Source organism: Chelmon rostratus, chromosome 2, assembly GCF_017976325.1.
Source record: "Chelmon rostratus isolate fCheRos1 chromosome 2, fCheRos1.pri, whole genome shotgun sequence".
Classification (NCBI taxonomy): domain Eukaryota; kingdom Metazoa; phylum Chordata; class Actinopteri; order Chaetodontiformes; family Chaetodontidae; genus Chelmon; species Chelmon rostratus.
In genome coordinates this window covers 19,000,149-19,026,308 of record NC_055659.1, presented here as the reverse complement: position 1 = coordinate 19,026,308, position 26,160 = coordinate 19,000,149, and the positions used below count along the sequence as shown (strand labels likewise).

Below are 26,160 nucleotides of genomic sequence, written 5' to 3'. Positions count from 1 at the left end.
TCTCGAACCTTTCCCTTAGAGTACAAGAAGGTGCCGAAGTGAAGTGTAAAACCTGTATCTTAGCTTATTCCTGCAACAAATCACCATGACAAGACTAGTCAGAACAAAATGTCTCATGTGTGCAGGGTGCAAGGATAGAGTTTGTTCCTGAATGCGGAGTGTTGCATGTCAGGCCACAGGTCAAAAGTTAAGGGGCCAATGGCAGCTCCAGATGGTACCTTTCCACTTTTGGAAAAAGATGGTGTCAAGACACAGTAAGTTCTAACATGAAATATATTTACAGGGGGATGTGTGTTGCGTTTGGGTTTGGGAAATGTGAAGTGGTAGTGTGTCTGACCTGTTGTGGATAACTGACTGTAAAGAATGAAAAGTCACGCTGAAAGTCAAAAGGATTAACGCAGTAGTTCTGCAAGCGTATGAAAAAAGCTTTTAGTCAGAACCGAAGAAACCCTCTAAGCTGCCGCCTTCATTGAAAGGCTTCCTATGAATCTGTACTCATCTGCTGTTACCATCACATCTGACTCGGGCAGCGTGCTTGCCATGTTGTAACATAATGAACACCTCAATGCAAGCTAGCTTTCATATTGCCTCCTCCTCTTTTCTCCCCTTGTCCCGTTTTTTCCATTCTGTCTGCCAACACCAAAATCCAGATGACCGGAACGTGGTGTACAGTAGGATCGGGTGTCGAGCGGCTGAATGCAGTCGGCCACTGCAGTCTGCTGTGGTTGAGAGCAGCGCGGTGTCGTCTTCCCTTTGGTCAGGGATGTTGCCAACATTAACGCCATGTGTGACAAAACAACACAGACTCAGTGAAAAGGAGATGAAGGGCTACTTTTGGTCACTTTTCATCACATCATTAATACGTAACGAGCTGCAGCACGGTGAGCAGTGTTAAATAAGGCTTTCCTGTTTCCTGCACTACACCAATTAAGTGGGAAATATTTTTTGGACTCATCTTAAATCGATCTGGCGATGTTTTTCATTGTTATGTAAATAAATCCTATTAAAAAAAAACAAAAAACAAGCTTACTAACCCAGGTTCTACCTGTGGCCAAAGCCTGATATTACATATCAGACACAGTGGTGCTTTCAGCTAAATGCTGATGTCAGCATGCTAACATGTTCATAATGACTAAGCTAACATGCTGATGTTAAGCAGGTGTATGCTCACCATCTTAGTTTTTCAATGAATTCATCTTAAATGAAAATTTAAAGTATAGGATAAAGAGGTTTGAACTGATTACAGATAAAAAGTTAAGTGAGCACCAGGGTTATTACGATTCATCCTGAGGAAAACATGTTTGTACCAAATTGAACATCAATCTACCCAACAGACATTTCACAAATATCAGCTTCATGGTGGCGCTAAAGGAAAAGTCATTGGATCCACAGCTGAAAATAGTCCCCAACAAATACACAATTATACTGTTTCACTAACATTTGCTACAAACGACAGTGTCCAGCTGTTTAAAGTATTGAGAGAAGGACTAACACACTGCTGCTTTTGGTCTTTTCATGTGATTGAATTTCACATGAATATCACCAGCCTGATATCCTTTAATCATTTTTGTAAGCAAATACTTCTAGAGAAAGAATACAAAATATACACCATTTGCAATCAATGAATAAAATGTAATTCACACTCATAAAGAAACTGGCACTTGAATACTCATCTGCCCCGGTAGAAACTAGAGGAAACAAAGATATATCTGCAGAGACAGTATAGAATCTATGACTTACAGCAAATATATCACTCCGTTTCCTAACATTTAAACAAAGGCAGACAGTGGTGTATTTTCAAAAAGGTTTAATATCAAATACTCTCTTTTCATACTCCTGCACCATTTTACAAAGTCCTGGCAGTATTTTCAAAGTCCACACACACGTCCCAAACATCACACACACAGTAGGAGGAACAAGTCTCCTTCCTACTGTTTGAACACTGTTTGAAGTGCTCTTAGCTGCTCATCTTCTCATCACATCTCACTGTGATTCCTTAAGATATTTCTTGAGTTCATTTGGAGGTGAAACTAAAAAATGAATCCAACCGATAAAAACCAGCGCAATTCAGAAGAACATGCAAGACGGTAGGAGAGTTTTACGAACACAGAGCTGAGGCTCGAGACACATGTCGGGTGATGTATGTGCAGAGACAAGAAACGAGCTGATGTCGGACATGAAACGCCTGCTCACGCATGCAGATTTTCAGGCATTGTTGGGTCAAAACAAGTCATAGAAACGGTGCACTGTATCTAATTGTGGACACAAGGAGACTCTGAACTGTGACCTGTCTTAATTCAATTTTAAGCTGGACGGCTCTACTGTAGTTATGAATTTCACTGCCTCAGGAGGAACATGTGAACAGGATTTAGTTCTTGGAGATCCTGAACCACCTGTCGTCACTTGATGTCCTTCCAGTTTAGCAGTGTGAAGCGTGCGGTCAAGCATTGTATGATCTATGTCAAGCTGTGCTGACACTCGCATCCTTCAGGCACTTCATATGAAACACACAGACCTGAAATCATTTTCATCACTGATGGGTAAGAAATGAATTCTGATGGTGACAACAAAATAGAAATGATTGCATTTCTGTAATAAATGGGTGATGTGGCTGCATGTGATATTTGGAATGAAAATTCTCTTAGTGTCACTTATCAAGGTTCAAGGACCGAGGCTTTACAAAAGGCACTTTGAATTTTCATTCAGCAAGTACATTTTTGTTGTTAAAAGCCCAAGAAATGTGTTGTTACAGGGACATGCGGTTCAACAGGAGCCCGGGCAGCATCAGCCTTAACAAGGTGTTGCAAAACGGCAGCACGAGAGTCATGGCAGAACATTTTGTTTAGTTTAAGGCAATAAGGTTTGTAACTGGTAGTATCAAAATAAGAGTAAACTTTGGTCCGAGACCTTCCACAGGAGCATGAGTGTGACTAAAACTATCTTTTGTGATACAAGGAAATTAGTAAATTTTTTTTCCTTTTGAAAAGTAGGACTGGACAGTTCTTTAAAGAGACAGGAGGCCTGACTTTTTCTGCAAAATAATCTACTGTCTCAGCTTCTTAGTGGGATCAAAAAGCAACTTTAAAAACATGCTTTTTAAGAGATTAGTGTATTTCTTTTTCTTTAAGGAAAAGCTCAGTATGTAGCGGTGCATTGCATCTACCCAAATATCTACTTACTAGGTGCATAGCAGGACAACATTCACACATCGAGCACAGCAATGAAGTCATTTTACAAATGCACACAAAAATATATAGAAACTGTGTCCTGAACTGTTTATACCACTTCAGCTCTGTCTGTCTATGAGTTTCATTGAACTGAAAAAAAAAATCTTAATGCAGTACTCACACAGGTACCATATTCAATCTTTAAAACAATCTTAGAAAAATAGTGGTCTCTTGAACAATGTCAGACATTTGTCAGCACACAAGTCAGTGTGATAGAAGGAGGATCACCAGTAAAGCCCAATGATAAAACCTCACATTAGGTGCTTTGTGTCTGTCATTTTTACAAATAACATATTTGTTTTCATGTCTTTTTAGAACGGCAGAGTATCCATAAAAATTTTCTCCACTATTGGTGGAGGGGGCACCAGGTCCTCCAGTTTCAGGTAGAAGATGCGCTGTAGGCCCTGTGTGCATAGAGTCCTCAGTTCGGGGAGTTTGCCCAGAAGACGAGAAAGATAGTTGGGTTGGGTCCGGCTTGGTTCTGATCTGTTTCCGCTTACGTGTTCCCTTAAACAAGTGATGAGATGATTCTGAAAGTCCTCAACCCGTTTGGGCTCTTTGAGGCCATGGCGATCTAGATGCAGAAGATGTTCTCATGAGAAACACAGCTCTGAATATAAACATTAACTGAATGCAGTCACATTCACTGTAATGAAAAGCAAAGAGAAGCTCTCACCGGTGATGATCACTAGCGCTGCAAGGCAGGCAAACAAGGAGATGTCTAAGTTCATGCGGTGCAGGCTCTGAGAGAAATCCATGATGGAGTCGATCCAGTCGCCAAAGCTGCGAACGCACTGCAGTCGGTGGAGGACCAGGCCGTTGCAGAAGATCAGCTTGTTCTTCTCAGGATTTGACCTGCACGGTTACAAATCAAGGATACAATCAGCATATTGCGACATGCACATTATATAGCGAGATACTAGTGAATGTGGCATTTCAAACCATGAAAGAGGCCAACCTGTATGCAAGTCGCAGAATGAAGAGCTCAACAAAAGCAGATTCAAGCAGCAGCTCCTGGTCCTCTGTGCAGAAATCTGTGAATCCTGGGATGGTTTCAGCCCAGTTTCTTATTACATCCAAAGAACCGGTCAGCAGATCATAAAACTGCTGAATATCACCGGCATCCTCCTTTTCTGTCAGGTTGTCCACTGTCTCCTGGTACTGAGGAGGAAGAGGTGGGAAGGGTGAATGCTACAGAAAAGAACTGCAAATGCCATCAGTGAACTGTTGGCTCTCTTTCACTCTACATCCTGCGCTGAGGTCACTATTACCAATCTGATTTGTACAAAGGAGCTCTGGACGGCTGCAAGTCTTGAGATTTACCTTGGAGTAGTCCAGCTTTCCAATGGTTGGGTTTGAGTCTAAATGAGCCCTCACAAGAGAGGCTATGATGTTGCCACTGGGGGTCGTGGATGAAGCCTCAACCAGAGTCTTGGGTTTGGAGGGCAGACGACCCCGGCGACCTTTGAGGCTGTCCGTGCGAACAACTAAGAGGGGGACAGAAAGGAGGAGAGGAACACTTAAAGCACATGTTTGTGACTCTCACATGGCCGTCACTGCACCCCACAATTTAAAAAATAACTGCTGTATCAGTTTCAGTTTCCCTTTTCCTGCAGCTGGCGCTATGAGGTTCTGGTTACATACTGTAAGTCTGTCATTGCCAGCTTCGGTTTCACAAGACTGTCATTACAAACCCCTGGTTTCTTGTCGTCATTCATTAGTTACTGAAAGCTTTAAGAGAGTCTGACATTGCATTACCTTCTTTGACCATTCCCACTGCAAGACATTTCTGGAAACGGCAGAACTGGCAGCGGTTTCTCCTCCTCTTGTCCACTGGACAGTCTTTATTGGCGAGGCACACATACTTTGCATTTTTCTGTACGGTTCGCTGTCAAACAGGGAAAAAAATACATTACTATAGGTTCACAATGCTGCGCATATATAGCAGTGTAAATGGCAGAAAAGCACTGATAAATCTGCATACAATCTTATGTTAGATAAGATATGAAATACATATGCATGTCTATAAAGCGTCACCTGTTTTACATTTGCATTTCTATTAGGGCTTGCCAGACAAATCAGTATCAGCTATCAGCAAGTTGGTGCATTTCTGGTTAACACTCAACATGATATTTAATCTGAATAACTCAGTATAGTCTGACCAATGCTGGATTTTTGAGGCTGAAAGCAATACTCGAGAGCTTAAAGAAATCCAATAATGTTTTTTTAACAAACACATACTATAAGGAAACACTTTTACGAAGGATCCTTAAATTTATGTTGCCTTTAATGTAGTGGTTCATTGTACAAAAATATGCTTGTCAGGGCCCTCTTGGACAAATTTTAATTTCACTGTTTCTAAACTACCTCAAACATATCTTTGCCGTTACTAAGATTTCTTTCTTCCTTATTGGCCAACGCATATGCTGACACTGATAAATCAGGAATAAGCTATTATGAACCGCTTTGTCTTCCCAGCCAAGTAATCAGCTGGGCTCTACTCAGTAGAATAAACCTGTAAAATGCTGCTCAGCCGTTTACCTTGAAGAAACCTTTGCAGCCCTCACAGGTGCGAACGCCGTAGTGCTGACAGGAAGCGTTGTCACCACAAACTGCACAGCGGCCCTCACTGGATCCTGGGTTGTGGGTTTTAGGAGGGGTCATGGCCCCCTCTACTATCCTGGGGCTATCCAGGGGTCCATGCTCCAGGGACATGGGGGGGCAATGAAGTGGAGAGACGTGCTGCTGGGGAGACAGGAAGAAAGGGTCCTCCTGGTTTGGCTGAACATCCTGATGCTGCCCCAGGGGAGAGTGCTGCTCTGGTGTGGGGCTGAAGGTGAAAAAGGAGAGCTGCTGGGCCATGGCGGCCTTATCAGCCACAGAGGACGGGGGTGCTGAGGGGTAGGGGCTGAAAGGGGAATCCCAGACAGGTGCAGACTGGGTCTGAAAGCCCGGGGTTGGAGGAGATGCAGCAGCATAAACTGGGCTGCCATAGTAGTCAGAGCCACATGACGACAGTGTTTCATCAAGGCAGCTGAGTGCAAAGGATCCTGGGTAACAGCCATACACCTGGAGATCATCCAGCTTGAAGGCTTGGCTCTGCACCTGAGGGCAGGAGTTTTCAGCTACTGTGGCATGGCTGAAAGAAACTGTAGAGGCAGGAGGAGCGGTGGTAATCTTGCAGGAATAAGCATCAAACTCCCCCATGTAACCATTTCCCACCAAGGTATTGATGCTGGGCAACGAAGATGTAGACAGCTGGTCCTTTTGGCCACTGATGTCCATCATCAGTTTGGCACTGAGATCAGGATTCAAGAACTCAGAGCTGAAGTAGGTGTCATGGGGCAGCGATGCATACTGGGTTTGTACACAGGGCATCTCTAGGACAGAGGACAGCAACAGTTACTACCGATGAAAATAAACCAAAATGTTCATCCAAGTGAGTAAATATTGTCTAGGCACATTTATTTATACTAAATATGTGTCATTATATCCACGCAAATGTCTCAATAATTCTGTGTTATAAACAATTGTCACACATTCAAATTCCAAAGTTGTCCTGTCAAAAAAAACATGACTTTCGATGCTTTTTTTTTCAAAATAAAAGCTTTAGCTTTTATTTTAAAATCACTTGGGATAACTCAGCCTGATATGGAGTTGTCTGTTTAAACATACGTATGTGATAATGTATGCAATGAAGTTCAGACATCCAAGCCAATTAGATCTTCCTTCAATCATTTAGGTCAGCATTTTTTTTATCCTTCCTCTGTAACTAACCAAACAGTAGCCTACATAAACACCTTGAATGCACACTGTCGGATTTCCCCAAATGCCATTTCTCTAGCTTCAGAGCCAATCAGTCCTCTTTAGAAAATGCCGAGGGTGGTCCAGTGGAGCAAACAGATAATATCACATATTGTGTTACTGGCTGTTAATGCTCCGAAAACCTCCTTCAGTGGAGGGCAATCCTCTGCCACATTGACTGTGCCAGGGAGTGCTTCAGATTGTATTTCAGGGTGGGCTGAATGCCAGCTGAAATGGGAAAGGTGGCAGAGCCTGCTTTTGTATGTGTGTGTATGTGTGTGTGTCTGCATGGTTGGATGAATGGGCGTGTACCCGCAAGTGCGAACTTCCTCACTCTACACCTGAGCATTCTTAAAAAATTGTTCAAACTTAAACTAAATTGTTAAATTATTTTTCGAAATTCATAATCAAGCTTGACTTATGGGGACACCACTCTGCTCGAGTGTCCAACGTGTGTCTTATGTCCTATAAATATACCCTACTCCATACGTCTTCTCATACTACATAGCAACAGTAATAGACCCATGCAGAAAAAATACAGCACGTAAAATCGTGACAAAGTTGTCGAGAATGTAGACCGGACAGCTGACAGTACTTAGAACCTTAGGACCTGATAGGGGAAAGCACTCATAGTACAGTTGCACAAATCATATAACTACAAGCAGTTGTCAGTTAATCAATCATACTCTGGGGAATTTCCTCAATAAAGTCAAAATATACTTTGACAACTATTTATCATATAACAAGAATTGCTGTTTGTGGTCAGTTGCAGAGTGTATTAGGTACACCTTGCTAGAACTGTTCTTCTGTTGGCTGTATGCTGGAAGTTGTTCTGCTGGTATGATGTTGTTTGTAATATTTTGTCCACTCCATTTATATCACTGACGGTAGTCTAGCAGGATCAACGCCTCTCTTAAACAGTTTCTACAAAACTGAACATTACTACCTTCACGAGAGCAGGACTGATTGCATTAGTTTAAGCAGTAGCTAACAAACTTGCAACTGAGTGTATAGCTCTGACTGCTACCCAGAGAGGGAGGCTGAGGCACATATAACATCTTTGACATTATTTTCCAACAAATTAATTTGAGTATAAGGCTGCAAACTTGTAATTGTTGTATCAGCATCCTGTGTGCTTACATTATTATGGAAGTAGCTATAATGAGGCATAAATGCAAGCATTTAAATCTCACATCAGCATTAATGCAACACCCTGAACGAATAAATACATGCAAAAAAAACAGTCGACTTTCACTCACCTGGTTCATATGAATATCCAGATATTGAATCTTCTCATTTATTCCAAACCAGTGAGACTGATGAATGCCACTTCTGCCAGCTGCTGTCAGCACACACACTCATTCAATCACACTCACACACACACACTGGGTCAGACCGACGCAGGAGGCTCCACACACTCTTGTTTTATTTTGGCTGCGTCGACAAAAAGGCGGGCCAATGCCCAAAAATGGTGAACGGGGCGGTGGAACGTTCCGGGTCGCCAGCCAATCAGCGTCTGGCTAGGGACAGACGTTCTTCCGTGTGACGCACGCACGGGATTCCATTGACGCAAGAGTCGGGGGAGCGTGCATTCTAAATATAAACCGACAACGACAGCGGGGCTCACGTGGGGCTATTACTAGATGAAAAAATGCTAAAAATAGCAGTAGTTTGGAGCTCAGATGTTTTATGACTGGAAAAGTAGATACTACTTGCGTTTATAACGGGAAGGTGTGCCGTCACGTGACAGACCAGGAAGCACCTGTGTGGTTTTTCATAAAATAGGGTGTTTTTTTTTGTTTTCATAGAATAGCTCGAAAATCAGACCCTTTGCCCTCTCAACTAAAGTCTTTGAGGAGAGTGTACCGTGAACACACATGTCTATTCAGCATCTAAATCTTAAACACTTTATTTGTTTTTATGATTTCTAGTTTCTATTTCAAAGAACAATTTAAAGATAATAACTGCTAGAACGATATAAAGAGGACCTGCATTAAACCCCATTATTTTATATGAGAAGCAAAATGAAATAATGATAATGTGCTGTTTAAAAAAAGAAAACTTAATTGAATGATTTCACACTCTCATACTTGTATTATATAATTTTTCTGCTTTTATGTATATGATGTAATGACATGTATATCAGTCACATGACATAATGTTTAATGATTTGTTTGGTATTGGATCTTCTTTAAGATTTGCCTATACTTTTACTTGTGACCAAACAAACTTATCTCAGAGTCCATTATTAGCTTTTTAGGACTTCTTGTCATAAACTGTGAACCTCAGTTTTTTTGCACTGGTTTTCTTTGTATATGCCCATTATTACTTTGTAATAATGTGCTAATGTGTTTTGTGTTTTATTCTGTGTTTCTCTTTTTCTGCTGCTCTACCCTATAGAGACAAAGAAAGTGATGGAGTGATGTGGATACTTTGAGACTTTTGACTCATCTCTGGACTTCTTAAAGTAATAAGAGATGATTACATATGATCCGGTTTAAGCAATAAACAATGAATAACACCAGACTTAATTGGACAAGATGAGAGATTTGAATGGTTATGAACAAACACATATGGGAGTCCCTCCAGTCCAGACAGACTGCTCATTTGTGTCTTTCCACATAATTAATCCTCTGAGCAGTGGGAACAGAGATCTTTATTGGAACCCACAAACAGTTGTGACAGTTACAACAGTTTACACTTTAAATTCCGGAGGTGTGAAATCAGAAACCGTGTCACATTGTTATGTCATCATCAAGCCATTTTTCACTAGGGGTGTCACAGCTGCTGGTGTCCGTTTGTCTGCATCAATTCAAGAATCATACCCCTCATGTCCCAACTTTTCCTCAACTAACTAGAAAAACAAACACACGTAAACCTTCTCTGGGGATCAATGGGTGTGATCTTGCCTATTTCTTTCCTTACGCATGAAGCAAGGGAGAGGGATCATTTAGGGTGAGAATCAGTAGAGATTTTCTCTGAAGAGGGAAGCAGCTGCAGCTAATTCAACTGTGCAGACCGGCCTGGAATTAATGGAGTTAATTACAGGGGTTAGAGTATGACGTTGTGTCATATACAGTATGAATATAAAATAGCAGACTTGACTGGACATGTTCTTTCTGCAGGTTTCATTTAGTTGTGTAAGGGCACACACGCTGATTTAGCTCGCGCACATGTAGAAATACACTGTAAAAAGAGCATGCACATACTATTACAACATCGCACGTGTTAATTAAGCACATCCGCCTGGTTAAATCATTAAGAGTTAAACTGCAGTTAGGTTCAATTCAGTTTAAACCACTGGAATGCTTTACTAGACATTGTTAGTAAGTTTACTGTGAAATGGAGGCAGGCAACCTGAGATTTCTGCCTGAGGCAAATATCATATTTTTACTGCACTACATTTAAGTTTAGTTTACTGTTCATGTTCATATTAGTAATACAAGATATAAATCAACTAATAGATTCTAATACATTACTACAGATTAAGCTACCCAGAAGTATATACTGTAGGGTTAGAGTAATCAAAATTAGCCCCATCTTTACATGCTGCAACATCAAAATGATGCTTACACATTAATGGATCAATAGTCATAATTCAATAATATAATATATTGCTCTGGTCCATTATGCATAATACGTGCTTTTACTTTTGGTGCTCTAAGTATATTTTGTTGCTAATAATTCTGCACATTTTGTCAAGTAAAATGACTCTAACCTCTCTCACTTAAATACTGTTGTTAGGAGAAACGTGCTGTTGAGAGTTGAAATGTTCTGCAGCCCCATTTTGTGATTTATGGCCGTTTGTGCAGCTCAAGTATGACCACTGTGTGGAATAAAGCTTCCTTGAGTACAACAATCTGACGTGTTCTATCTTGTGTCTTCGCTGTTCTTGAAACGTTGGTTTTTATATAGTATGACACTATAAAAGTATTCTGACTTCTTCACAGATTTGACTCATAACATGAAATCTTAGTGACATTATGAACATATTTTGACCGACGTGTCCCATTTGTTTAATAATGAACAACCCAAACAAAGATAAAAACTGATGCAGACGAGTGACATTTACCAGAGTGAATTCAGTCTTGCTTCATCGGCACTGGATAATCCTTTTATACTCAAAACAAGTTCAACCTGATTTTACATCTAAATATAAGATTACTCCACTGGCTTTAGTAGGTTTGCATTTTGATTTTCATTTACAGTGTATGAAAATATATTTCTTTCATCTTTCACTTCCACCAGCTCCCCTTTCCGCTCTTTCCACCACCAACCCTCAGTGTCAGTCACTCTTCATGGCTGATGCCTTCTTGTGTGTGTGTGTGTGCGCGCACACACACGTCATCTACACTGAATTAAACCTTTGCTACTGCCACTTCTGGATTAGTCCTCCTGCTTCCCCTCCCACACTGACGCAAAGCCTGCTTCATTGTATGCTGTCATGCTTTGGTATTAAGGAGATTTAAGCAACTTAGATTTAGATTTTCAATAAGTGGGCTGCATGCAGAGTAATACTACAAACACAAAATACTTCAAATAAATACACCAGTAAGTAGTTGCCGACAAACATCTTTTATGACAGACAAGCAAGGGAGTACGCTTCATACTGTGATATACAGTAGATGCGTTACAGGCAAATGAGAGTTATTTCCACACCAGCATAGCAAAGCAGCATAAGCAGCATGTTATTTGCTGGCATTTGTATGATTGTGTAATCTTTCAAGCATGCTGCAATTTGTCCTGTGAGAGAGTTTAAGATTCAGATGAAAACAGGGCTTTGGTATCCTCATTATAAATACTGTCTCATTTCAGTGTAACCAAAGCTTAAGAAGCCTAAAATTGAGCTGCAACGATCCCCAAATATAAAAGGTCAGACAGAATTTTAAATAGAGACAAAAACAAGTCTTTTAATCTAATTCCTTTGGAAATAAAAACTCATAGCGGGGCAACAGATGGTAATTATTTCCTTTATCTGCCCATTAGCCAGCGAGTCAATCTGAGGACAATTCATTAAATGTTGTCAATGTGATGTTGTATGAGGCTAATGAGTATACACTATTGTCAAGACATGCAAATGACAGCTACACAATCTGATATTAAGACAAGGTCATAAATGAACACACAAGCATGTTACATGTATATACGTACACTGGAAACCCAACACAAGACTGAATCCTGAAAGTTGAAGCCACATGATGCACATCACTGAAACGATCTTAAACTTGGCATGTTTTTCCCAAACATCTCTCCAGTCACATATTTTATTTCACAATCAGTAATATTTCATTAGATTTCCGAATGTTTCTGTGTATTTTGTGACTTTTTTATGGAGCATAATCAATGGGAGAATCTCTACAAAGATAATGTAAAGACATCAATTGTCAGCAAAGTTACAGGATGACACCTAACAATTCTCTTGACCAGTACACCTCAATGTATCAAATATAGTGGGATGTTGTTTTTTATACTAAACTTGGTCTGAGCAACGTCAAAGCCCCTCTGCCCCAACTGAAGAACAAATCATTCAATCACATTCAGTCACATTCAATCAAGTGTTTCTCACATTGTTCCTTCAGCCTATTTAAGACACAGTAAAAAACACAACTACACTTTTTGACTTGGATGAACACTGACAGTGGCAGACGCAAGAACGGACAGGTAGGAAAGCATTGTTGAACGAGGTGAGCTGCTGCTGTGAGCTTCTGAAGGCTGAACAAAGCCAGTTCATCATCAGCTGCATTAGGAAGAACACATGAAACAACAAGACACGACTGTAAATACGACTGATCACAAAAAATACACAAAATCACAACATAAATACGCAAATATATTCCTTTTCCATATACTGTAGATACACGCTTTGCTCTTTCATTTACAAAAACAAAAAAACATCAATTTATTACATTGAAGTTGGCACACAACAGCAGTGATCACACTGAGTAGTGAAATTTTGTTTTGGTCTGTCAGTGTGGTCTCTGCCTACAGTGTCTGTAATTTGAAATCCTTTAAGATCATACCAGGGATTAAGTGCAAAAGACATACACAACAATACTACATAATAAAAACACACAGTCACAATCTCTTTTAAATACGCAGCCTGCATCATTTTCACAGTAATGCAGGTGGTCTGTCGGAGGATGCAGTGGAACCATTCATCTACTTGAGGTGAAAGAAGCCGGATGGTTTAGTTGGTGCAGCCATCAGCATGTTAGCTTGGTTCTTGTGAGTTATGTGGATCTATAATAAATAAGAAACACAGTTTTGATTCATGACAATTTATGACAAAACCTGCTAAAATACAAAAACTGTATCCTTTCAAATTGTCTAGTAAGACAACCTAAATCAAGATTGTTCCCTTTATCCTAAAATAAACTAAATGCATACTTTTACTTTGAAGACACCTCACATCCTGTGTTATTTAAGCTCCCTCTGGCCCACTTCCAGTATCCACCCTCAGCCCTGAGCGCTGAATCCTACCTGACTTTAAATGACGTCAGATGCATGATCAGTGAGTACAAGAGGTTGCAAGGGCTCCAGACACTCAGCTGCCAATTTATTAAGTACAACTGACTAAAACTAATGAATAAAGCCTGCCTTTCGTGAAGGTTATAATGTTTAGTTTTTGAAGCTGTTAAACAGAGGTGAGGATTTAACAGTTTGATCATTTTGGAGGCTGCAGCTTGTGTTGCTGTTGAACTGTATTTTTGACATTATCTAATGTTTTGTTTTGTGTGTGTGTGTGTGTGTGTGTGTGTGTGTTCAGAGGGTTGGAGGCTGTTTTGCTGTTTGAAATGCTGTTGCTCTTCTCTGTGCTGTAGTAGTAACATGTGCCTTTGCCACAGTAATCAAAACAAAGGTATGAGTGAATTTAACAAAGTTGCACACTACAATGCTGTGACCACTTGCATTTAAGGAATCTAATGTAATGTGTAAGTCTTGACCAGAGACTGTATGACGTGTCTGTAGCTGTAGTTAGCTGACTATCATGATGTTACGGCATCTTTTTTATCACATTAAATTATGGATTAAAACAAAATGTATAGAGTTAAACATAAATCAGCGTGATAAGAACTACCTAAAATGAAACCATCTTTGGGAAAACTTTAGTTGACGTGACGTTTAGTTGTTTTTTGTCCCATCTGCTAACATAAAGTGAGGGGGTTTATGATCTATACTGCAGCCAGGCACCAGGGGGGCGATCAAGATGTTTTGGCTTCACTTTTGAGGAGCCGTCATGGCCTCCATCTTCACATACAGTCATTGGTCTTGACTCTTGGCACTGGATTAGACTGGTTTATAACACTTACAGTACACGGAGGCTGCATCCAGGGCTCCCCATCGATTTGCATGGGCAGGGCTTTGACTGTCCTGCACACAGGGAGGAGATAAAGTGAGATTTCATCACACTCTATTTATACTGTATGTGAGCATAATGCCATATGTGTGGACATTTACACCAGACTAACCCTAACGTGCCTGGAACACCTGACGATATAATGCAATCCAAATCAATAGCCACGTACAGCCTTATAACGTTTAATTTTAATAAAGACTCCCGAAATAACACTCTGTGGTTATTTCGGGCCCGTCATACGTGGTGTTGTTGTATTCAGCTGTCTTATATCGTCAGGCGTTTGTCAGCCACCTGTAGGTGAAAGCACACAACCTGATGGTAATTTGGGAAGTCTGTGCCAGTCTGTGCCCGGCGCTCTTCAGTCCAGTGTAGATCTGACCCATCTCTATGGCTCCTTCCAGCCCCACCACCTCCAAACGCTTATCACTCATATCTGCCGAGTGACAACACACAAGCAAGTTGACGGCATCCGCATGCAAGAAGGCAGAGAGGGCTCGTTGGCAGTATTTGGACACTAAAAATTAGGTGATTGAAGGAGAGCACAGCGATGACAAATCACACACCTTGTGAGATAGTTTTAAGAAGTTCAGGGTCAGTGATGACCTCACTGTGCTCTACGTCTTGCACATTGTCAGGCTTCTTGGACTCGCCCCAGAGGTTGGAGCCTCCATGCATGCTGGGTATGTTGAGGACAGCTATGCCCTCCAGAGACATGCTGCTCAGGTCCAGAGATCTCCCACAACACTGACAGAAGCAAAACAACAGGTTGCTTTCTGCACGCACAACTGAACAAACGTCAGCAATTATGTGAATTAAAAATGAGCCGTGAACCTCGATCGTGAGACAATCCTTGAGCTTCTTGCAAGAGGCGGAGATGGTCTCAGAAGTGGCAAACTCAAAATACCAAAGTTTGTTCTTCATTCTTAAAAACAACAGAGACCAAGCACTTAACTGATTAAAAATGTTGAGATTCTCTTGACTTGAAAAAAACAGTTAGTGTAAATCCTCACCTGCTGTTGAACCTCTGGGGGTATTTCTCTCTCATGGAGTGGAAACGATGAGCAATAGAGGCATCCTGCTCACATGGACACAAGCGCAATCACATTAAGTCTTATTTCAGGAAATGTAGTCACATTCTCCCTCAGTCAATAATCATTTGTGATTTTTTCACTGCTGAGGTTGTGACTCACCACTCCAATAGAGAAGTAGTTGTTGATGATCTCGTAGGGCACAGGGTCTCCTGCCTCTTGGGGGTCGTCCGGTATCACCTGGATGCTCCAGCGGTCCATGAGAACCAGCTCGCTTGCTTCAATCTCCTTCAGGATCTCTCGCAAGTCTGACCCCTCGTAGCCTTTCGTGGGATTACAAAAGAAGCAGAAAAAAGTGGATAAGTGAAGGCTCCAGTTTCAGTGCTGATGCCTCAGTGATGGTGGTTTAGAGTTAATGTGTTTATGGTTCACCTCCCCCCCAGCGTAGACAGCGAGCCAGGTCATTCCCGGTGCCCAGAGGCAGGACAGCTACAGGAGGACGCACCTGGAGGTCTTCTCTGTCTGAAAGCACAGGCACACTTCTTAAGCCCTGGAGATGATTATCTTAAATACCTCTATGAGACCCAGAAGGACCTACAGTACCTATAGCATCCAGGAGCCACCCAACTGTGCCGTCTCCTCCACAAGCCAAGATCCTGTACTCATGCAGATTGCGGAAGAAGTGCAGTCTGAAGAAACAAAGACGAGATTAACGTGAAGAAACTCAAATGAAGTGTACAATCCAACTATAACAAGCGCTCGTAGTGGTAGTGTAAGTGTGCTGTACCCTGGTGCAGGACCTCCGTTGGACAGGTTGTACACTTGACGAGGGTTCAGCAGGTACTGAAACTTCCTGAGCACTCTGTGTAAAACACAGAGACACAACACAGACAAATCAACATGTCCAGAGAGACAGGAAGTGGCATAAAAACGAACAGATCACTTTTACACTAGGGGGTAAAATAAAGTTACACCAACATATTAGGCTGTTTACCGTTCACCCTGCTTTCCTCCACTTTTTGGGTTTACAAACACCAGCAGAGGGTGGGTGTCTGGAATAGGAAGAATCTGAAGGAAAATACATGGCAGATTAAGATCCCATGCATTACATAACCCACCTAAAAAAAACTCTGCTGCCTTGGTTTATACATAACCACCATGACATCCGCACTAAAGACCCAGGTTTATGTCCTGTCTCGCACAAAAAAACTTCACACACAATGATATAGTGTCATATATCAGATATTTTCAGGCTGAAGGAGTAAGTGCTTCTGTAAGTTTTTTTCTCAGCTGTTTGAAATCAGCATGATTTTACTCATCATGAAGGAGGTAACAGCCACTTTTAAAGCTTACAGGAGGTGAGCGTCTGGCACTTTAAGCTTCAATACAGGATCAGTGGGCCTGTCTCTGCAAAAACGCATATAATCATGACAGATGTACTTGTCCATGACTTCATCCAACACACTGAACTCAACTCTAACAGTTTACAAAGGCAGTGGTACAGTTCTTTTAAACATGACGAATCACTAAAATTGGAGATTCTCCCAAAAGCAATGATATGCAGATGGTCGTTTGAGCAGACAACTTGAAAGAGACCTCACAGAGAAAACACATGGGTGTACAGTTGGAAAAGGAATGAAAGTGTGTAGGAAGATTTGATAACAGCAGACCTGCAGGACGTGGCCATCAGGAGTGACATTTAACAAGCTGGTGTCCTCCTCCTGTAGGAAACAACAGACAATTAACCGACAAACAGACAATTAACCAACAATAATCCTAAAAATATCAAAGCGGATAAAACCAAATTTATGCTGTTGGTTTTTGTTTTTTTTTGGCTAAAGCTGCTCATTTACCTTTGAGACGGCATAAATGGCCCATGGAGGCAGTATATGATCTCTCAGCGGTCCACAATCACAGGACGATAAGCCAGTGAAAATACACTCATCATGACGCTTAAAAAGAGACGAGACTCAGTATATGTCCTCTAAGATCCTCTCTAGCGAATTCACAAATGTGCACATGCACAAACACAGTCCTCACCATCTCCTGGCACCACACACAACGCCTCCCTGCTAAAGTTTTGATCTTCTTGTGGCAGATCTGACATTTGGTGGAGTTCCCGTCAGCTCTGATCCAGTCATGAGCTGCTACCTGAGACACAGGGGAGCAGAAAAAGAGAGGCTGAGGGAAAGGTTTAATTAACTACGATTAATTATCTTGTTTTGATTCAGATTTATTCTAACATCTTTTTAGAAACCATGGAAGTGATTGCCGGACCACGACTCTCACTGCTTTCTCCGTTTGTTTTCACAGACATGATGTCGAGACAAGTCTTAAGATGCTTTCCAACTTCAGCTCCAGGAACAATGTTCATGTTCACTTCAGAGGTGCCAAACAACGCGCCAGCTCTGAATGACTGCAGGAAAAATGTTGTTCCAGTTGACGTTAAAAGAATGAGCACAGACCACACCCTCCGCAGAGCAGCTGTGGAAGTTAAACACGGCTTCCGATTTATGACTTTTCGGACGACCGCTGACAGGCTGACAAGCATCGCCGGATCAAATATCCCCACAGCAAACTGGCACCTCAAACCTCCCAGAACAGCTGAGGAAATGTGGCCAGTTCACTGCTGTGAGCCATTAAAGACAGAGTGAATCAGTGAGTTGTGGCTGTGACGCTACACCGGAAAAAGACAGTGAACAGATCATTGTCTACGCTTGTGCAAAATCAGGACATTTAACAGATGTACGGAGCAGACTGTGCTGGCTGTAATCCGCACTTAAAAAAACACTGATGGGTTGCACTTATTACTGACTAATGCACTGTAATGTTCCCTGTTTTTAATGTGTTCTCTTCTTACTGACCAAAAACAGAACGGACATGAATATATTCACATGACAAATGTCAGCCTTCAGTTCATTCTTGAATTCAAAAACAGTAGTAACTGAAGGTTATATAACTCAAGGATAGTTATTTTTCCCACAGATCTTGTTTAAATGTGACAAACAGACTTGAAGGATAAGTCTAATGATGTTCTACAACACACACACAGTAGTTTAACTAGCGTCAATCCCACATGTCCTGCTGCCAGAAATACTCACTACAGCACCAAATGTGTATTTATCCGCAGCTGAAAACAGTCCCTGACATATGCAGCGTTATTTGACTTAAAACTCAAATGCTGGTGTATATGTAACTGCAAGTTGGAAAAACAGAAAACAGTGTAAGGAAGCAGAAATGAAGCGGGGTTGCTGTGCTCCTTACACCAATCTCCTTTTTAGATTTGACAAAGGTACGAGCACACGCCTCTGGATTCTTGTTGGCACACTGATTGTGGACGGTGTACTTGCAACCTGAGAAGAGAAAAAAGATATTACAGAGAAGGATGAGTTCAAGACAAAACTCACTCCACTAAAATCCTCATTAATCTATAGCAAAACTACATATTCTGATTCATGGAAAATTACAGCGACAGATAATAGACACTACAAGTGAATTAGAAAAGGTGTGCCTCCTCCACTTCACCAGTACTGCGTATGAGGTGCGTGGCTGCCCCCTGTTGGCAGCCGTGAGCTCTTACAGGTGCAGCAGAGTCCCTGCTTCCCGAGGCCAAGCAGCATGCTCTGACAAACGCTACAATAGGTTGGCTTGTTAAAGTGCTTCATCCTCCAAATGTGCTGCCCATCCTTCTCTGTCATCTGTGGATGACAAAAAGACTTTAGAGTGGACAAAAGACCCAGATCACACTGGCGTTGGTTTATTTCTAACAACATTAACAAAACTAAGGATGAAAATTTAGGAAGAAATTTAAGTGTGTATGTGGAGTCAAACATTTGTTCAGTCACCTTCAGTCCAAGCAGAACAAGTAAAGGCACGTTGTTCATGCCTCCCTTCACCCATTCCTCCAGAGTGACAGTTCCACTGTCATCCACATCGATCGCTGTCATCATGTCTTTGAGCACCTGTCCAATTCCAAAAACATCTACTTCTTATTTTTTCATCTAATTCCTGTGTAGTAAACTTCTTCAGCTCATCTAAACTGTTTTTACTTGTCAAAAACCTTAAGTTATCACATGTAGAATTTTTGTGAAAGAGCAAATTATTTCATCATAGAATAAAAATAATAATAATTTACAAGCTTAACAGTGAAAAAGACATCAAACAGAGACTCGTACTGGTCTGAGTTCAGTCACGTCCCAGCCCAGGTAGTCAGCAGCTCGCATCATCTGGGTGATGATACGATCCACCTCCTGATGGAGAGACAACAGGGTTACGTTCAGAGCGGATTTCCATCTTAATCAATGTGCAAAACACTGTAAACTAATCTCATTGTGTGCTGACATCACAAGTAGGAATACAACTTCACAAAAATAAACATCCTGTATGTTACAGAAACCAAACACAGCAGTCAGAGAACCTCATCAGTGACTGTGAGTAACTTACAGAGCTGTCCAGGAGTCCGTTGCAATCTTTATCGTAGAGTCTGAAAGTAACTAGAAACAAAAAGTCAGTCAGTCAGTGATCCAACCATTGTTTTTTTCACTTTGTCAAACGTTTCTTGCATCAGTCTCAACCATTCAGCAGTGGTGAATGTACATTAATTGCAGTTGCATTATAATCAAATGTCACGGAATGCTGCAAAAGGAAGGCGAAACCAACATTCAAGCTTCTCCCGCGGCAGTCCTTCCTCCAGCACTGAGAAGTAACAGGACACATCACGAAGAAAGACCCCACCTGAAAATAAAGGAATAGACAGATCCTATTGACCAAACCGGAAACGTGTATTACATCACCCAGGTCTTGAACAGGATGATTTTCTTAAGTTCAAAATATAAAGCAAATATTTTAGGTTGGTTATTGGAACAGGTGCACTAATCTCCAAAATTTTGCCTTCAGCCTTTATCCTGTGACACAGCTTTACAGGATAAAAAAACAGAGAAGCAAACAGGTGGGCGTTGGACAAAGTGTCCAACAGGAAATACTCTTTGTAGCGTTCCCTTCTTCTTCGATTATGTTCAGGAAGTTCTGAAGTGCATTCCCAACAACAGCCCAGTGCTTCTCCTCAAAGCACCTGTTCCACGCTGTAAAGTAAAAGAAGATGGGACGTGACTTTCAAGATAATTTACCTCCTTTGGCCAGAGGGCTCTTCATGGACCCATCCTGCTCTACGTGTTGAAAGTAGCGAAACAGTCGTTGGCAGAAATCTGCAGGGAAGTCATCCACTTCTAGGTAGGTCTTGATGAAGAGACAGAAACCCACTGCATCAACGCACTGTGGAAGGAAGCGAAACTCAGCATCAATAATAATAATTCTTCTGTAATTCTTGATAACTTCCCTATGAATTCAAAAAGTTTCCTAGAAATGAAACTATGCAAACTAAAAGAAAGAACAGAGTACAATGTTTCAAATATTAAATGAATAATAAATGAATATGAACTTGAGTTTAAAAGAAGACTTTCTTTTGATGAAATTCCTATTTTATCTATATTGAATACCGAACTAATTAGCTAAAATAATGGGTTACCACATGTATCATTGTCCAAAACAAATCTGGTGCATGACTAACCTCTCCAAAACTGTGCTGGCTCAGTCGTCCCCCAGGGTGAAACTCCTTAATCACATCTTTCACACTCAAACTACTGTCTGTAAAGAGGACATTGCAGAGGTCAAAAAGCGATAAACAAATCAAAAAGCACACAAGAAAAGCATAAAATGTAATGTCAAAGACTGATCTGTCTGTTCTGAACAGGACTGATGGTAAACATTCTACAGTAAAACCAATTCAGTTCTTTTCCTACTCGCTATTTGTCCCACACATTAATTACATGGCTCCTGGGAGCTAAATCAGGAAACAAATGTGAGATAATCACTAATTGTGGACACGGACGTACTGCATGTACCCTACATTAAATCTGGCCCTGCTGTCAGAGGTAACACACAGCAATGTGTTCTCAGGTCCAGAGAGGAGCGGGTGTAATTATCTGTTCATCCATTAACCAATGGTGCAAATACGCATCCCCCTGCACTAAAAGCCTACACACCCATTTCATTTCTTTCAAAGCCTCTGCGTGTACGCCACAATATTTTTAGCCCCGCACCACTTTTAGTTTCCTGTCAACAGGTCTATTCGCCATCAGCTCAAAATGTAAGGCACTTATATTTTGGAGCTGCTGTTTTTGTGTCGATGCTGAATGATCCTCCAGAGAAACATTACAGAGTGTTCTTTGTTTTGATGGTGCATGATTATCAGGAACTTCCTCGCTCATTTATTTTATGATGCTGATTTCCGATGCTTAGTGACGATTGCTGCTTTTCACATTTATGATCTCTCAAAGGAGACATTCTCAAGTTTGAAAGTAACTGGAAACACATTATCAATGATCCATCAGGTATAAGAAAAGTTTGCACAGTCAGATCTGATCTGATCTTTCAGTTTCTATAAATTTAAACAGTAGCAAAATGCACAGATTTACAGGATTACCTTCATAAATCAGTGATCAAACCTTTATGCATTTATTTTTTCGCAACTTCTCCAAATGATTATTAGTCCAAATCATCAGTGTTTGAAGAAAAAGCAAAATTAAAATGCTGTGTAATAATACACACACAATAATACAAGTAAAAGTGCATCCTAAACCACATACTTAAAGTATCAAAAGTAGAAGACCTCTATCTGTTATGTAGACAAATGGTCCCTGTGATTATTTCATCCATCGTTCAATTTTCTTCCCTCCTAATCCGTGGCCGGGTCACAGCGGCAGCAGGCTAAGCAAGGCAGTGCACACTTTCCTCTGCACAGCAACATTTTAGTAGAACCACATCATCTGCAAAAAGCAGATGTAATTCTGAGCATAGCAGTCCAACAACAAACCAGCCTTCAGGTTCAGATCAGGCAGGCCATTCGTCCTGTTCACCGTATCCAGGTTTCTCCATCATTGCCCATGTGAACGTTGAAGTCCCCCAACATAACTATAGAGTCTCTAGGCGGGATCCATTACAATATACCACCCAGCTACTCCAAGATGGCTCAGTACTCTGCACTGCTGTTCAACAGTCAAGGCCTTGGGGGTCACGTGACGTCGCCAAGCAAGATGGTCGCCTAGCTGGATACATCCCGATTAACTCACCAATTTACCCCAAATACACTACTTTAATTCAAATGGTTGTACTCTAAATCTTGGTAACTCCACTGGGAGCTCTGGCAACTAGTGTATTATGGAAACTAGAGCAACAAAACATGGCGCCAGTACTTGGGGGGCAACCGCTTGGCTAACAGACAGCATGGCCACCATGACGGGAACCGGCAAAGGAGAGTCTCATCGGCCGGAGGGAGAAGCTTGAAGGTAGAAACCTGACAGACTGTGTAAAGAAAATAATCTCCGAGACCCTGGGGTTCAAACTGTACGGATCACAGCTGCAGCGAGTGCACCGTGCCCCGATACCAATGCCCGAAGAAGGCCAGCCACCCAGACCGATTATCATGCGGTTTCTTAGAGAGGGAATGAGTGTTGTCTGCTGCAAGGGAGAAATACAGGAATAAGGAGGCTGCAAGCTGTCATTTTTCCCTGACATGACAAAAGAGACGGCAGAGAAGAGGAGAAAGTTCACAGATGCCCGGAACCCGGCTACACAGTCTGGATGTGCGCTTCACCTTCACGTACCTGGTCGAACTATGCTTCACATGGAGCGGAAAAAGAATGAAGTGTACTGATCACAGAGAAGCCATGGACTTTCTTAAAAAGGAGGAGATGATGCGGCCAAGAGCATCCAAGGATGGCAATTGAAGTCTACTCCGGCGGACTGATAGTTTACCAACACACGATGGCTCAATATGAACAGGACATGACCTTTTGTTTAACTATTTTTTCACCTGATTTCTGAGCGCGTTCAAGATGCGACTATTAATTTGTTAATGCTACATCTGTGACATTTGAAAATGTTTGTAAAGATATTATGCTAAAACAAATAAAAATTTAAATGACAAAAAAAAGCAGTCAAGGCCTCCCTCAACAACTTTCAGTCTTATAGAGGGGACCCTCATGTTCTCCAGGGAAAACACAGCAGCGTTCAGCCAGGGCTCGTGAGTATCCCCACATTTGCCCAGCACCTCTCAGCTCTATTGGGCTTGGATGCAATGCATGATAGGTACTGCATCCAACCCCAATACCTATCCTTGTGGGTGGCGGACCCAAAGGGCACCGGCTCCATGTTGTTGTGCCCGGCCAAGCTCAATGGGTCGAGTCCCATTCACCAGACACTTACGTTTCTCCCAGGTATGGCTCCAGGAGGGAACCTCAGTTTCCCTACTCTGGGCACAGTACTGCAGCTCCTTTTTGGTCTGCCACATGCCATTACACTGTACAACAACAGCTAACAAAAAAAAAAAAAAAAAAAAAATCTCTTTTGTACAATACTTCTTATTACTACTGTTTGCTATTTTTTGCTATTTTATTATTATGTATATAAGTTTTACTGCTCGCTATTTTGATTTTTTATTATGTATAGTTGGTTCTTTATAGTCCTATTTCACAAATTTTCACTTTTTTCACTGTGTGTAATGCTGCTGCTGCACTGTTATTTCCCAGCTTGGGATAAATAAAGTATATCTATCTATCCATCCATCCATCCATCCATCCATCCATCCATCCATGCATGCATGCAGGATCACATTTACTGCAGCCTGGCCCCTCCCCTGGGACCAATCTGCCCTGTGAGACCCTACCAGAAGCTATTGAACCCAACAACACAGCTCCCAGAGTATCAGGGGCACGCAAACCCCCCTCACCACGTTTAGGTGCTGATTCTTGGAGGAGCTGATTGTTATATATTACATAAATGATTTAAGTAATGTGACTTGTGTATTGATATGGAAGTACCATTCCGCTGTTGCAGTGGCTAGATGGTTTAATTTTATGGGAATATTACATGTTTTGTATTTAAAATATCAGCAATTTATCTACTAGCTGTCAGATAAATGTAGTGGAATAGAAGTAAACAGAAACAGAAAATGGAAACATTTAAGTTACAACTACCTTAAAATTGTACTTCAGGTATAATAAAGTTAAGATATGGACTCTAATGATTTAAAGGACAGCCTAAGTAACAGAAAACCACCTCTTCAGCTGGTCTCTTTATGTTTTACATGCAGTTTTAAAAAGCCAGTAATATTAATAATCGTTGAAATAGTGTTAAGTGAGAAGGTGAGACTTACATTCCATGTAATGCTGCAGCTGGATAAAATCCACAGGAGTCAGTGAGCCTTCTGCATCGTCAGACGAGGCCATGCCGATCAGCTGAATGAATGAGCAATGAGAATACAATGAAAACAGTCGCAGAGACAACAGGGTGGAGAACAACCCCAGGGTGAAGCCCTAACCTCCAGAGACGCTGCAGAACAAGGAGTTAGCCTTTCATTTAATAGGTCTTAGGTCATTCACTGTTTTGGCAGTGGCTCACATGAACTGGTTAGCCTCCATTCCTTGGATTGCACATACGTTAAACACTCCTCTTTTAATGGACACTGATCAACCACATGTCTGGTTTCAGACATTTACCCAGTCTGGACCTCAGGAATAATCAATTATTAGATCTACTACACCACATTTAAAGAATCTAGGAATTTCTTACCGTGCAATTATTAGTTGACACTTTTAGAAAGTGGGTTAGACGCTTGCAACAAGATCTGACAAAATGAGGAGTTGCCCACAAGTAATAACATGTGGCAGAGTTTCAGCCTCTAATGACAGACGTTTAACTGTCACCAGCAGGAAATAAAAAGAGAATTTGAACACCAGCCTGGATTGATATTGATGGAGCTGGTGAATGTGTCCAGCTACATTCTCTGCAAAAGCCTGCTATCCCCTAAAAACAACAACAACAATAATAATAATAATAATAATATCCCATCAGTTTAATTAGAAACTTAGAAGAACAACCAGCGAAGCAATTAATAATCTATTCAAACAAACTTTCTAAAAGGCGCATTAATCAGACAGGATTATAACTTGAAGTCAGGGTGCATGACTGAGTGACAGGCGTGACTTTCCTCTCTACTTGCTGCACAGGTGTTCAGTCATCCCGGCAGGAAGACGACTGAACCCTTGACGCTCCTTACCTTTCTCTCTCCTCTTCTGCAGACTTCAGCAGAGGTGAATACAAAGCTGTCCCCCGCACACTTAGCTCCACGACACGGAACCACGAAATGCTGGTTGACGGCAGCTGGTGCTGGTAGGTAAATGTCCGCTGCGGTATTAGCGGATATAAGGGATTAAGACCGGGCGGAGGAGGAGCTTTTAGCGACATAATTACAGATAGTGGCACGGCCTCGCGCGTGTGCGCACACACACAAACGCAACAGGCACGCGCACTTGTTTGATTCATTGTACCCTCCCAACGAGTCAACGCATTTCCTAAATACTGCAGCTTTAAGCCCTGAAAGTCAGGCAGAGGTTCAGGCTCTCTGGTTCCCAGCGTCAACAGATTGGGATGAGCAGATGTAACTGAATGACTGTGAACTGAGGAAGCGCGTTGATGCTAAAGGACTGAGTCTTTGCAGAAAAGATCTAAGACTTCACTTTTAGAATAACCTGTGGAGTTTTGCCAGCTTCCATGCAGTTTGCAAGAGACAGTAGATTGTTTTATTTGAGGACACACTAATAGCTGCCAGAATGGTTTTAAAAAGGGACATAAGATCAAACTGTGAGCTCATTCTTTTCATAAAGGGGCCTGAGGTCCATAAAGCATG

At 41.5% G+C, this 26,160-nt stretch overlaps 2 protein-coding genes across 2 annotated transcripts; both read right to left on the bottom strand.

Moving 5' to 3' along the window:
• Positions 1-1,553: 1,553 nt before the first annotated feature.
• LOC121616933 (probable nuclear hormone receptor HR38) lies at positions 1,554-8,421 on the bottom strand. The gene is made up of 7 exons (XM_041951827.1): positions 8,291-8,421; positions 5,769-6,607; positions 4,986-5,115; positions 4,551-4,714; positions 4,186-4,388; positions 3,904-4,082; positions 1,554-3,801 (listed from the first exon to the last, which is right to left on the bottom strand). Exons 2-7 carry the CDS (start codon positions 6,603-6,605, stop codon positions 3,539-3,541), a joined length of 1,776 nt encoding a protein of 591 aa, XP_041807761.1. The 5' UTR covers positions 6,606-6,607; positions 8,291-8,421; the 3' UTR covers positions 1,554-3,538.
• Positions 8,422-11,599: 3,178 nt separating this feature from the next.
• dgkab (diacylglycerol kinase, alpha b) lies at positions 11,600-25,661 on the bottom strand. The gene is made up of 24 exons (XM_041953107.1): positions 25,531-25,661; positions 24,628-24,709; positions 20,983-21,059; positions 20,543-20,687; positions 20,076-20,150; positions 19,860-19,909; positions 19,592-19,666; positions 19,262-19,378; positions 18,997-19,114; positions 18,681-18,769; positions 17,457-17,567; positions 17,270-17,368; positions 17,087-17,137; positions 16,411-16,484; positions 16,204-16,278; positions 16,020-16,105; positions 15,849-15,938; positions 15,579-15,739; positions 15,399-15,463; positions 15,220-15,310; positions 14,952-15,132; positions 14,701-14,821; positions 14,342-14,402; positions 11,600-13,271 (listed from the first exon to the last, which is right to left on the bottom strand). The coding sequence occupies exons 2-24, from the start codon at positions 24,698-24,700 to the stop codon at positions 13,191-13,193; spliced, it is 2,166 nt and encodes a 721-aa protein (XP_041809041.1). The 5' UTR covers positions 24,701-24,709; positions 25,531-25,661; the 3' UTR covers positions 11,600-13,190.
• Positions 25,662-26,160: the final 499 nt, after the last annotated feature.